Source organism: Triplophysa rosa, unplaced genomic scaffold (assembly GCF_024868665.1).
Source record: "Triplophysa rosa unplaced genomic scaffold, Trosa_1v2 scaffold1_ERROPOS16897594, whole genome shotgun sequence".
NCBI lineage: Eukaryota > Metazoa > Chordata > Actinopteri > Cypriniformes > Nemacheilidae > Triplophysa > Triplophysa rosa.
This window is the reverse complement of record NW_026634214.1, coordinates 87,211-102,515: the sequence shown is the minus strand read 5'-3', so window position 1 is coordinate 102,515 and position 15,305 is coordinate 87,211. Positions and strand designations below refer to the sequence as shown.

Sequence of the window (15,305 nt, the reverse complement as noted above, 5' to 3'; positions counted from 1 at the left end):
ACTGCATTGTGTGCTCTTAAATCCAACATATTAGCTCTCTTTTTATTTTAAAATATATTTAATATTTTTAATTTTTGTTTTTATTTTAATTATTGTATATAGTTCCAGTGTGTGTTCTTGTAAAACAATATTGTACATTTTTGAAGAATTTGTAAATATTTTCAAAATCATTCCAAGAAATAAAAACAAAGTAGCAGTAATCTAAGCTACTTAAATTTTGATAAAAGTGTTAGTTTACAGTATTCTTCAAAGGCTATTAGAATTTTTTTCTACATGTGAATGTACTGTGCCACTTTTACAGATGTTAAGCTTCCAGTCCTAAAACCATTCATTATTCTGTTGCTCCCTCTGGTGGACAACAGCTAACAACACTGTCAAACTTTGCATGAATGTAGGCTATACAAAGGTGTAACGGGGAATTTCTCAGCCTTGTTAGGCCTAGGTTTACATTGTGTAGTTTAGACAGTATTATTCAAAGACAAAAAATGACGGTAAAACCACAGGAAACAGAATATATGTCATAAAAAATCAATTGGTTTCTTAAGCACCATGGACAGCGTCAGGGATTTGTATCAGCACAGTTTTAGGGCTTCATAGTTATGAGGCATGACCAAGGCTACAAATACGTTTTTATTACATGTGATGGTTTTGTAGTAAAATAAAGCGAAAAACAGATCAGTATAATACTAGCCTTTGACAGACATACAGTCACTGAAGCAATAACAATACATTTTTTAAGCTAAAAGAACATTATTTTATGTTAAAATGAAAAAATGAAATAAATTTACATTTCGGTGTCTCAATGACATTTATATTGAACAGACTATCTACCACAGAAAACACAGCACACGTCCTTAATTTTCTTATTTTGTAAATCTATATCCGACTATATTGACGTTGAATATGTTACAGTTATGATATTGGATGAGAAAAGGTTTACAGTCAATCTATAGGTCTGTTCTGTGGAAACAGGTTTTTTTATAGACAGAGACTGAACAATAAATATAACCGTTTAAATAAGTCATTTTGGACCACTGTACTTAAAAAAATCCACGATATAGTCTTGATATTGTATGAGTGACGCACTGAGGTGGGATACTCTCATTGTAAAGTGGAATGAGTCTATGCAATTGGTTATTTTTCTTTCAACATTTATCTTAACTTAAAGAAATAATAGTTCATGTAGGCCATTTGAACCCTGTCTGTTTTTTATTTCAACATTAAGACCTTGTCCTTCCAATCGAAAAATGCCCTAGCAACCATTTGGAACACCTCAGCAACTGCCTTTCAACCAACCAAAAAAGTTTGGCAACTGCATAGTAACACCCTAGAATCCACCAAGTAATTACCCATAACATCATAGCAACCACACTGCAAGCACCTTGTAATCATTCAGGTCTAGCAACATAGCACCTATTCACAACAGCCTGCAACCACCCAGAACGCCATAGCAATCTTATAGGAATCTAGCAATCACCCAGAACAGCCTAGTAAATACATAGCAACACTCTAACAACCACAGAGAATTATAAAAATATAAAAACTGCTTAGAAACAGCCTAGCAACTACTAAGAACACCTAGCAACTGTCTATATGTCTCAGCCTGACTAAAAGCCTTCAATTGCCTTCAGTGCAATTTGTCCTTTTTCAATAATATATAGTTTTATACATAAAATTTTCATAATTGATTTTAAATATATTTGCATTTATATTAATTCACTATTGACAGACTGGTTGAGAAACCAGTGAGTGATCGCTTTTGTTTGGAAATCCCTGTAAGCACGCTTTTACCGTAATGCGCATTTGCGCGCATAACAAACAAAACAGTGTGAGGGCTAGTTTGCTGGCTTGACCGCAGTCCTTTAACGGACAAATTAAATCACAAATTAATTTAATCCGCAATGTGAGGGAGTATGTGTTTAAATTAAATTAGAAAAACGATGTTAACAACGTGAGGTTACAATGATACACTTATTTGAGTTTGAACACTTCGTGAGCAGACAGCATAGTACATAAATTACATCAGTCGGAATTTTCTCCCGGTGCTCCAGCCAGCAGGCCAAGCGCGTGTATTTTTGTGTATGGTGACGGCTGGCGGTGACGTCACGGTTCAGCTCGCGGAAAATGGCCGCTGTGGGGACGCTATCATATAACGGCAGGAAGATGTTCTTGGTCTTTATGTGCGTTTTTGCCGCCGTGAACTGCGATGATAAAGTGCCGCTGGTGGTGTGGGCTAGTGACGGGTAAATAACAGACTGTTTTAGGAATGTTTGCGTTATATTAGTTATTAAAATGTTATTAAAAACAGCTAGCGTTGACCTAGCGCAGTATGACGGGCGCTGTCCAGTTCTGACAAACCCTGCAGACAGGTCGTTTGACAAGAGACTGTAACATTAAACGAGCATTTATGTTTATCAACAGTGCAACAAAACATTTCAAAAGTAGTTTTGTAGTGTACACAGCATGTTTTAGGTGCTGATAGTGATGCTTTGTTGTTACAGCTGCGTGGCCCTGTTGAAAAAACGGCATATGCTGGTTTGGTATGTTTTGATGTTGGTTTGTGCTTGTTTAAGATGGACCTTAGCTGGTCCATAGCTGGTTTAAACTGGTCAAACCAGCATGAAAATATACCTAACCCAGCATATGCTGGTTTTTACAACAGGGATATGACAGAAAGAAAAAAGAAATACTTTCATTTTCCAAAGTTTGCATAACTGTAACTCAAGAAGTATTAAAGATGTCTTATTGTTCTTTTAGATTAGATTTGGTTGATTTGAAACTGAATGACTGTATTGTGATTTCTCTCTTTTTTTTCTGCAGTTTTGCACTGTCTCCTGCGAATGCTCCATCATCCGGCCACACGGTGTCAGTTGATGAGCTGGGATCATATTTGACCAGAGCCCTGAGCACTTCTCCTCATAACCTACTGCTCTTCCTGCAGGATAAAGTAAGCACACACATACACGTCATAAACTGCATACATAGAGCACTTTTCCACAATCACGCTGAACCGGTCTCGTTGCTGAACTCTTTGTAATGTAAAAACAAATGCGTCACTCACTGCCTTGGTAACGCAGGAGACTACACTATGACTTGAAAAACTTTTTCTTTCACTAGGTACATTGCAGCTCCAGCTGAGTTAACTTTATTTCCTTCTTCAGTAGCACACCGCCTGCGTCCGAAATCGCCTACTTCCATACTATATAGTAGGCGAAAATGAGTACGAGTCATGAATAGTATGTCCGAAACCTCAGTATGCAAAAAACAGTAGGTGAGAAATACCCGGATGGTCTACTACGTGAGTGTGGATCGGATGGACACTTATCTATCCCATGATGCCACAGGAGCTGAGCAACGGTCAAATTTCAAAAGTAAATTTAAAAAAATATAGCAGAAAACTTTAAGGCAGACTTCCGTTTTGTGCCAATAAATGAATTTCTCGTGACTAAATTATGTTTTTAACAACGCTCACGTTTAGGTTCTTGTTAATATGTCATAGGTCAAAGAGTGTCACGACTGGTGCGTGGAAGAACCCAAATGCAGGCAGGCAGTAAGGGGTTAACAAAAACAAGACTTTATTTCTTAACAAAAAAACAGAAACAAAAACACCCACAATGGGGAAAAACTAACTGAGGAAAATACAACAAACAAAAACTTCCCACGAGGGGGCAAGACAAAAACCAAAGAACACTAAAATAACTCACTTGACAAAACAGGTTCACGGACAGGGCAAGGCAGGGCAAGGCAAGGCAAGGCAAGGGTGAGACGCGGGGTCAAAACGAAACACACGAAACATAGCACATCCATAAGACATCCAAAAGACAATCCACGAGCACAGGACAAAGAAACAAGAGGGTATTTAAAGGGAAGACAAACGAGGGTTAACGAACGAAGGCAGGTGTGGAACATAAAACACTCAGGGAAAGATAACAAGGAAACGAGAGGGGCGGGGCCAATGACGAGACACTGGAGAGAACGTATATTATTGTCAAAAGGACAATAATATGTTTCTCTCCACACATAACCAAAGGCTTTGTCACGGCTCTGCTACAGTACCAAGAAAAACATGACTAAATGAAGCAGAGCCATGACAAAAGAGTATATGTGTCACATGACCATAAAACATGGCGGATGCAGTATGTACGAAATGTATTCATACTACTCCCACTCATACCATATAGAACTTCTTCTTCTTCTTTTCCTTTCGTCTGTTCCCTTCAGGGGTCGCCACAGCGAATCATCTGCCTCCATCTTGCCCTATCCCCTGCATCCTCTTCTCTCAGACCGACTACCTTCATGTCCTCCTTCACTACATCCATAAACCTCCTCTTTGGTCTTCCTCTTGGCCTCCTGCCTGGCAGCTCTAACCTCAGCATCCTTTTACCGATATATTCACTCTCCCTCCTCTGAACATGTCCAAACCATCTCAACCTGGCCTCTCTAACTTTGTCTCCAAAACATCTCACATGTGCTGTCCCTCTGATGTACTCATTCCTGATCCTATCCATCCTCGTCACTCCCAAAGAGAACCTCAACATCTTCAGCTCTGCTACCTCTAACTCTTCCTCCTGTCTTTTCCTCAGTGCAACTGTCTCCAAACCATACAACATTGCTGGTCTCACTACTGCCCTGTACACCTTTCCTTTCATTCTTGCTGGTACTCTTTTATCACACAACAGACCTGACACTTTTCTCCACCCATTCCAACCTGCCTGCACACGCTTCTTCACCTCTTTTCCACACTCCCCATTACTCTGGACTGTTGACCCTAAGTACTTAAAATCCTGCACCTTCTTTACCTCTTCTCCCTGTAACCTCACTGTTCCACTTGAATCCCTCTCATTCACACACATGTATTCTGTCTTGCTGCGACTAACCTTCATTCCTCTTCTCTCCAGAGCAAACCTCCACCTCTCTAGACTTTCCTCCACCTGCTCCCTGCTCTCACTACAGATCACCATATCATCCGCAAACATCATAGTCCATGGAGATTCCTGTCTGACCTCATCTGTCAGCCTGTCCATCACCACCGCAAACAAGAAGGGGCTCAGAGCCGATCCTTGATGCAGTCCCACCTTCACCGTGAACTCCTCTGTCACACCTACCGCACACCTTACCACTGTCCTACTGCTCTCATACATATCCTGCACCACTCTAACATACTTCTCTGCCACTCCAGACCTCCTCATACAATACCACAGCTCCTCTCTTGGCACCCTGTCATACGCTTTCTCTAAATCTACAAAGACACAATGCAGCTCTTTCTGACCCTCTCTGTACTTCTCCAACAACCTTCTCAAAGCAAATATCGCATCTGTAGTGCTCTTTCTTGGCATGAAACCATACTGCTGCTCACAAATGCTCACTTCTCCCCTTAGCCTTGCTTCCACTACTCTTTCCCACAACTTCATTGTATGGCTCATCAGCTTAATACCTCTGTAGTTTCCACAACTCTGCACATCTCCCTTGTTCTTAAAAATCGGCACCAAAACATTTCTCCTCCATTCCTCAGGCATCCTCTCACTCTCTAAGACCTTGTTGAACAACCTAGTTACAAACTCTACTGCCATCTCTCCTAGACACTTCCATACCTCCACTGGTATGTCATCCGGACCAACCGCCTTTCCTCTCTTCATCCTCTTCAAAGCTCTCCTAACTTCACCCTTGCTAATCCTTTCTACTTCCTGCTCAACAATATTTGCCTCTACTACTCTTCTCTCCCTGCCATTTTCCTCATTCATCAGTTCCTCAAAGTACTCCTTCCATCTTTCCCTCACCCTCCTGTCACCTGTTAACACATTTCCATCTCTATCTTTAATCACTCTAACCTGCTGCACATCCTTTCCATCTCTATCCCTCTGCCTCGCCAACCGATACAAATCCCTCTCACCTTCCTTAATATCTAACCTTGCATACATATCCTCATAAGCTTTCTGTTTGGCCTTTGCAACCTCTATCTTAACCTCACGCTGCATCTCCCTATATTCCTGTCTACTTTCCTCCGTCCTCTCACTGTCCCACTTCTTCCTAGCTAACCTCTTCCTCTGGATACTCTCCTGAACTTCCTCATTCCACCACCAAGTCTCCTTGTCTTCTTTTCTCCTTCCAGATGATACACCTAGCACCTTCCTACCTGTCTCCCTGATCACTTTGGCTGTAGTAGTCCAGTCATCTGGAAGCACCTCCTGTCCACCTAAAGCCTGTCTCAACTCTTCCCTGAAAACAACACGGCACTCTTCCTTTTCCAACTTCCACCACTTTGTCTTCTGCTCTGCCTTTGCTCTCTTCATCTTCCTCACCACCAGAGTCATCTTACACACCACCATCCTATGCTGTCTAGCTACACTCTCTCCTACCACTACTTTGCAATCGCTAATCTCCATCAGATTACAGCGTCTACATAAAATATAGTCCACCTGTGTGCTCCTGCCACCACTCTTATATGTCACCCTGTGTTCCTGCCTCTTCTGAAAGTACGTGTTCACCACAGCCATCTCCATACTTTTAGCAAAGTCTACCAACCTCTGTCCTTCTGGGTTCCTTTCCTGAAGACCAAACCTGCCCATCACTTCCTCATCCCCACTATTCCCTTCACCAACATGTCCATTAAAGTCTGCGCCTATCACCACTCTCTCACCTCTGGGAACACTCTGCATCACTTCCTCAAACTCGCTCCAGAATCTGTCTTTCTCCTCTTGCTCACAACCTACTTGTGGAGCATAAGCACTGACAACATTCAACATCACCCCTTCAATTTCTAGCTTCAGACTCATCAACCTATCTGACACTCTCTTTACCTCCAGAACATTCTTCACACACTCCTCCTTCAGGATCACTCCTACTCCATTTCTCTTCCTGTCCGCACCATGATAAAACAGTTTAAACCCCGCTCCAATGCTTCTAGCCTTGCTCCCTTTCCACCTGGTCTCCTGGACACACAGAATGTCGACTTTCCTCCTCTGCATCATATCTACCAGCTCTCTGCCTTTACCTGTCAACGTACCAACATTCAAAGTCCCTACTTTCAGTCTGAAACTCCTGCCTTTCCTCTTCTCTCTCTGCCTACGGACACGCCTTCCTCCTCTAACACACCTTCCTCCTCTCCTTTGACCAACAGTAGCCCAATTTCCACCAGTGCCCTGTAAGTCAACGGCACCGATGGCGGTCGTTGTTAACCCGGGCCCCGACCGATCCGGTATGGAAGTCATGTTAGTGATTCGCATATTTGATTTGGCAAGTTTTATGTCGGATGCCCTTCCTGACACAACCCTCTCTATTTATCCGGGCTTGGGACCGGCACAAAAAGTACACTGGCTTGTGACCTCCTGTGGCTAGATTCATACCATATAGAACAGGGGTATTCAATTAAAGTTCCAATAGGTCTGGTCTTTATATTTTCTTCCAAACGGAGGTCCGGACAATATGTTTTTGGAAAATAAATAAATATTTAATCAATTTAACCCAGTTGGATATACTGTATAAAAGATACGATCTTTTATCAGGCCATTTATTTTATATTTTGATATCCACAGTATCTATGTATTGTAGGCTCTGTGGCTTTAGAGGAATGCCCTTTTGATAGAAGTCTGATAATTAATATTTGCAAATAAAAAAAACTACTGACAACATGCAAACAGCAAATGTAATGTAACAAATAAAATGCTCTCATCATAAACAGAAAGGTTACTCACTAAATTAGCCTTTACATGCCATTCATACCAGAACTACTTCTATCTTTAAATAATTTCCCAATTAAAACGTTGTTCATTACAGAATGTTACCCTGCTTGTGAAAACCCCACAAAAGTCCTTCATAAAATCATCCTACAGAATATTCTGTGAAAATATAACAATATCTTCAATATTGACTGAATAATGCCAAAATCTCAGTGAAATTAATGCTTGAAATTAAACTTTGCTGCTTGTTATTTAATAAATAATAATATTATGAGACTTTAGCCACAGGGTCACAAATGTTTACATGCTAATAAATACTTCTAATGCTAAATGTACTGTAGATAAAAACGTTATGGTTAATAAAATATCACAAATCTGGTTGAAAGGTTGGAGACATATAGCAAACAGTAAACAGACTGACGGATACAAATCAGGGCTCTAGAGTGCGACCAATTTGGTCGCACGTGCAACCTTATTTCTCAATGGTGCGACTAAAAAAAATCTGAGGTCGCACTGATGCGACCAGCCGTTCGATGGAGAAAAAAAGTCTCTGCGACTCTGAACGTCTCCCTGTGATTCAACAACAGACACACATTAGGCCCATATCGTCGTCTAAACCAATCAGAGATAGTGAAGGGCGGACCCCCCTGATTGGTCCAGATTTTCCATTTTGACGGATTACAATGATGGCAATTTGTAACTCCCCGTTTCCCTTCATTAGAGCGTGATATGCTCGCGAAGGGATGTGCGTGTTTTCACCTGTCATTGTTACTGACTAGACATATGTGATGCGATCTGGGAAAACCCGTTGGAATATCGCGCTGGGACGCGTGAAAGACAATTCACCTATCAAAGTAAACCACATAACATGAAGAATGAAGGAGTATCAATGCACATTTTCCCGCCAGTCCTGTGTAAACTACAGCATGCAAAGTTTTTTTTATACAATGTTTTCGTGAGATGACAGAGCTCCCCGTCTGCAGCACCGGGTGTTATCCCCGGTCCGCTGCTCATGCGAGCCGAACCGCGATCACAAAACATACAAGGGATGATCAAAAGTCCAGACACTATGCACATGATAAACAACGTAAAACTTGCTTCGCTGCTTATTAGTTGTTGTCCGTAATGTTTGCGAGTTTCCTTGTGTAGTGATAATGGCAGAGCTCTCATTCTTTAAGTGTGCCCTGCACCATTTTCCTTACTTTCGTTTTATTCAAACGGTTTTGTGCAGTATTTTTATAGACTTCAACACTAGGAAATGTTTTTTTATTAAATTGTTATTAGAGTAAGTCTTTTACCCCTGTTGTCATGACGCGGAGAGGAACAAGAGGTTAGGAGACTCAAATGCGGGAAAAAAGGTCTTTATTGTACAAATATCCACAATAGATCACCAGAGTCACTTTGCCACGGGTACCTCGTGAGCCCGTGGGTAGAGAGCTTGACCCAGCAGTACTCACGGAAGAATCAGTATATGAATCCGGACAGGAACCTTAATTATTCCAGACGCTCAGCGGGGAGCAGTCTCGACCCGCTGGCAGAACCTGGACGTTTGAGGTGATCCCTTGTGAGGAGGTGCCGGGAGGTGATGAGAGCGGAGGTCCGACACGCAAGCGAACACCGAGGGGCACAGAGGAAGAAAGTAGCAAAAAGACAAAGGCACTGGAGCACTACAAAAAACTAGAAACTATACTAGGAGATTACTGAGACAAAGACTAGGTATACAATACAAGACTGAGGCAGTCAGAGCTGGCATAAAACACGCACGGTCTGACACAAGACAAGAGAACAAGAGGGATTAAATAGAGGGGACCTAATCAGCGGGGAATGAACAACAGGTGAATAATAATAAGGAGCCAGGGGGGACAGCTAATAAGGGACGAGCTACAGGAGTGTAGGTGATGAGGTGATGGAAACCCTGTGAGGGGAAAACCTGAAGGGGAGACACGGGGGTGGGGCTAGTGACGTAGACACTAAACACGTGGAGAGCCGTCAAGACGGTTCCACAAGAGTTTGACAAAACAAAACAAACACTCACACAAGACAAAAAGGCCACGACAAGACTGAGATCACGACACCTGTAAAGTGACTTTTACTTGTGATACTGGACTGTTGTGCTTTTATTTTCATCACTTAACTTTAAACCCGTTTTTCTCCAAATTCCGTTCCTGAAAATCATAGCGCTTCAGCTGACCTCAGCCATAACTTTTGTTACATACACAAGGTATGAGCAAAATAAAAACTGATTTGGAAAGGGCTTGATTATGGTATCAAAAACTGTAATATATAAATTTGCACCATGTGTTGGGTTTTCCCAGATCAAATCACATATGAACATAAACATTAAATATATAAATGAATATAAACAACAACGGCTTTATTGGGCATTCAGTTGTATTAAAATACAACAAGTTCCGAGATGCAAGTACAGCGTGATGACGTTACGAACATACTAATTACCACCTAACGCCACCTTGCACCATAGTGATGGGTAATAATAGATTATGACGGATTTTTTATGAGCCTGTCAGTCAAAATGACGGACAATAAAAAAGTCTAGCTCTACCTCTGGTGTGTACGTGTGAAAATGCGTGTGCTGCAGTCAGACAGAGAGAGGTGAGGAGCCTATAGGCCCGTCAGTTAAACAGAGTGGATGTAGCCGTGGATGATGAGAGAAGATAAAAAGAACGATTGACAACTTTTTCGTGAATAATGTCAAGTTAAGGCTTGATCCGTCCGAAAATCATAAGCAATGCTCTGACACGGAGCCATCAACCTCCCAGGTTATGTCAAGCCCTGGTCCATTTATCTTGAGATGTTTTAAGTTTAAGTTTCAGTTCAGTGAAGCACTTTAAGCACCAACACTTTTTCAGTAAGTTACCTTTCTTGTAGAATTGTGCTTTAAATAAAGAACTTTATGTTGACCAGATTGTTAGTTAATCATTTACAAGTCCATTTTGCCTATATGGACAGCGATTTAAAAAAAAAGTGAACTAGTAAAACGTGTGTTAAATGTGATGCGGTCGAGAATTTGGGTGAACCTAACTTTTATGCTGGTGCACCTAACTTTTTAGTTTTAGTTTAAGTTAGGCGCACCAGTGCAACCAGTGCAAAAAGTTAGTCTAGAGCCCTGTAAATGCTTAAATATTTGCTGCATTTTGTTTACTGTTGTGTGTCCATTTACCTGCTCTGCGTGTCTGCACTACTGTTGTTAAAATAAGCACTGTCTGCTGCTCTTCATGCGGCGCATCTTTAGCGGGAGAGAAGCAGCGCGCGCGGAGCGGAAAGGGTTTAAATGAAGCGCGTTTGGCGGCTTGGCGCTAGATAAAGATATTAGAGGATATAGCGGCAAAAGATCAATTACATAAATGTTCCTGAGAGCGCGTGTGATGCGATTCTCCGTTGTGTAGACGCGCAGCCCAGTTTAAACAACCAAAATAGTCAAAAGTTTTAAATGGTTTATTAGGCTATGTCTCGCAGCCCGGATGGAACGAAGCAAAGGATCGGGACCACAGTCCGCCAATTTAGGATGACTGATATAGAACGTACTGTTTAAACGGCCGATAGGTAGGTACTTATTCAAATTCAGTACGTACTGTCACAGTATGCGATTTCGGACTAGCCACTATTTTGGTTACAGAGAGAAACTGGTATCTAGGTAACTGATGAGTGACCAATCCTGAGAGGCGACATCACAATGCACATTCTGCCAGCATGATTTGGCACGGTTGTCTAAAAATTACGGGCTGAGTACGGTTTGTAATTGTGCTGTGAAGAGCCAGGCTCACATGGAAACATAACCGTAACCATTCCAGACCGTGCTTAGAATGGTTCGGCACGATGGTGGAAAAGTGCACGTACATTCATTACACACATCCATTTCCCTACATATTAACAATGATCACACATTTATATAGTGGTGTGTAATACTGCACACGTGTTGTTTATAAATGAAATACTGATGGTTTGGTTCCATGATCTTTCAGTTGAGTGTTGAGGACTTCACAATCTATGGAGGAGTATTTGGAAACAAACAGGACAGTGCCTTCCGCAATCTTGAGGTATGTGGATGGTTTTTCTTAAGTCCAATTAAAGTAGGGGTGGGAATCGTTTGGTCCCTCACGATTCGATTCAGAATCGATTCTAAGGGTCACGTTTCGCTAATTTGCATATTGGTTATGCCATCACATCGCATTTTTGCTCAGAATCAGACTAGTTTTGTTATTTATGCTTCTAGTCTCTAAACTATCACATACTGTATTTTAATGCAACTAACTAACATACTTGTCAGACATTAAAGATGCCATGAATTAAAACCACAATTTTAACCTGAGCATTTGTTATATAAGAGGGAATTGTATTCACGCGAACATCATGTAAGCGTCAGAACTGAAAACGCCCTTGTTACTGAGATTACAACTGTTATTGACACCAGGCCCAGCGAACGCCAGGTTCTGGAATGCACCTATCTATGATAGGTTGAACACCGCCTCCACAGAAAGAATATCAACGACTACTTCTCTAGCCCTGCCCACTGGTTCGCGCATGACAATTCTGAAGTAACACAAGTGACGCCGAACCAGATAGAGCGAGCAAGCAATAAACAAACATGCCGTTAAAGATAGCTAAATATTGTTCCATCCTGGTTGAGGAAGAATACAGTCGCTGCATACTGTAACCTTCCTTCGGATTCCGATATTAGGAATGCATGGTCAAAGTTTATTTTTAAAGACGTTCCAGCTCATGTGGGAAAAACATGGGGCATTTGTTCGTTTCATTTCTCTGAGGATACCTTCGTGAACAAGGCACAGGTCGACGCTGGATTTGTGGAGAGACTAAAATTAAAAAGCAGTGCTGTGCCATCAATATTGGATCCGATAGGAATGGCGCAGCAATATATGTGAGTAAAAAATGTTTGTACTATGCGTCACTATTGCTTTGTTAGAGATCGCTTGATATGCCCTGAGCACTATTCGCACGAGATTAGTATTACCTGGGGACCTCTAGTCATTTGTAATAATTGCAGAGGTTGTCTGTGATCTTAAGCCCGTGCGAATCGGGATCTCTGTGATTTGGCGGGCTCATATATCATTTTTCAAGATTTTATCCACCATTTGCGAATAATGGAGGCTGTTTTGAAGTGTTTTGGTATTATTTTGGGTGCTGGGTCATATCCATAAGTTACCAGGAGTCTCCCGTTTGTTTATTTATCATGGAAACTCTCGTAACATTTGAGACCCACGATCGCGGTGATCTTTTGTCCGGTTCGCAATCACGGGTCTCAAATGCTGACAGGTATGGTCATATATCATTAAACGCAATACAACTATAGGCTATACAAACTATATGCATAATATTTCGGGAAATATTTTGAGTAAAATCATCCCGTGCGAATGCGTCACATGAAATACTGATGTGGGGAGGTAATTTATAAATAACACGAGGTCCCCAGATAATGCTAATCTCGTGCGAATGGTGCAATCATAGCAGTGGGCGTTTACTTCCAAACCTTCATGGTGGAATGCCCATTCAAACCGAGCGTTTGTAGAGCTGGCCTCAAAACCCGGGTAGAATATAGGATATTACTTATTGATTTTGATGTTTTTAAATGTAAAAACCATGCAAACGTCATAAGTAGACATCATACAACAGTATAAAACAATAAACAAGCCCAGTTCATCACACCTTTAAAGGAACACTCCTCTTTTTTTGGAAATAGGCTTATTCTCCAACTCCCCCAGAGTTAATAAGTTGAGTTTTACCGTTTTGGAATCTATTCAGCCAATCTCCGGGTCTGGCGATAGCAGTTTTAGCATGGCTTAGCATAGATCATTGAATCCAATTAGACCAGTAGCATCGCGTTCAAAAATGACCAAAGAGTTTCGATATTTTTCCTATTTAAAACTTGACTACTCTGTATTATATCGTGTGCTAAGACCAGCGGAAAATGAAAAGTTGCGATTTTCTAGGCCGATATGATTAGGAACTATACTCCCATTCCGGCGTAATAATCAAGGAGGTTTGCTGCCGCAGCAGGCGCAGTGATATCACGCATCGCATGTGGAAATCCGCATGGAAATATGGCATTCCGTCAACATATCCAACGTGGCGTGCCTTGCAACCATGGAGACATTTGTGAGAGATGATTCGGAAGATATTTACTTTGGTGCAGATCCTGAACCGTATCTATTTAAACCGGAATACACTGACTTAGTGCCGGTCACATTGGAAGTTACCTAGCTGGGGACTAATTTCAGGCACTGCGTGATATCACTGCGCCTGCTGCGGCCATGTTACGGCGGCAAACTTGCTTAATTAATACGCCGGAATGGGAGTATAGTTCCTAATCATATCGGCCTAGAAAATCGCAACTTTTCATTTTCCGCCGGTCTTAGCACACGATATACACTCACCTAAAGGATTATTAGGAACACCTGTTCAATTTCTCATTAATGCAATTATCTAATCAACCAATCACATGGCAGTTGCTTCAATGCATTTAGGGGTGTGGTCCTGGTCAAGACAATCTCCTGAACTCCAAACTGAATGTCAGAATGGGAAAGAAAGGTGATTTAAGCAATTTTGAGCGTGGCATGGTTGTTGGTGCCAGACGGGCCGGTCTGAGTATTTCACAATCTGCTCAGTTACTGGGATTTTCACGCACAACCATTTCTAGGGTTTACAAAGAATGGTGTGAAAAGGGAAAAACATCCAGTATGCGGCAGTCCTGTGGGCGAAAATGCCTTGTTGATGCTAGAGGTCAGAGGAGAATGGGCCGACTGATTCAAGCTGATAGAAGAGCAACTTTGACTGAAATAACCACTCGTTACAACCGAGGTATGCAGCAAAGCATTTGTGAAGCCACAACACGCACAACCTTGAGGCAGATGGGCTACAACAGCAGAAGACCCCACCGGGTACCACTCATCTCCACTACAAATAGGAAAAAGAGGCTACAATTTGCACGAGCTCACCAAAATTGGACAGTTGAAGACTGGAAAAATGTTGCCTGGTCTGATGAGTCTCGATTTCTGTTGAGACATTCAAATGGTAGAGTCAGAATTTGGCGTAAACAGAATGAGAACATGGATCCATCATGCCTTGTTACCACTGTGCAGGCTGGTGGTGGTGGTGTAATGGTGTGGGGGATGTTTTCTTGGCACACTTTAGGCCCCTTAGTGCCAATTGGGCATCGTTTAAATGCCACGGCCTACCTGAGCATTGTTTCTGACCATGTCCATCCCTTTATGACCACCATGTACCCATCCTCTAATGGCTACTTCCAGCAGGATAATGCACCATGTCACAAAGCTCGAATCATTTCAAATTGGTTTCTTGAACATGACAATGAGTTCACTGTACTAGAATGGCCCCCACAGTCACCAGATCTCAACCCGATAGAACATCTTTGGGATGTGGTGGAACGGGAGCTTCGTGCCCTGGATGTGCATCCCACAAATCTCCATCAACTGCAAGATGCTATCCTATCAATATGGGCCAACATTTCTAAAGAATGCTTTCAGCACCTTGTTGAATCAATGCCACGTAGAATTAAGGCAGTTCTGAAGGCGAAAGGGGGTCAAACACCGTATTAGTATGGTGTTCCTAATAATCCTTTAGGTGAGTGTATAT

At 41.9% G+C, this 15,305-nt stretch overlaps 1 protein-coding gene across 1 annotated transcript in view; it reads left to right on the top strand.

Moving 5' to 3' along the window:
• The first annotated feature begins 2,092 nt into the window (after positions 1-2,092).
• Positions 2,093-15,305, top strand: part of atp6ap1a (ATPase H+ transporting accessory protein 1a) — a 49,826-nt gene continuing 36,613 nt past the window's right edge. The window contains exons 1-3 of the mRNA XM_057327263.1: positions 2,093-2,243; positions 2,821-2,947; positions 11,660-11,734. Coding sequence (XP_057183246.1) covers positions 2,125-2,243; positions 2,821-2,947; positions 11,660-11,734 — 321 coding nt within the window. The 5' untranslated portion in view covers positions 2,093-2,124. The remainder of the gene's footprint in view (positions 2,244-2,820; positions 2,948-11,659; positions 11,735-15,305) is intronic.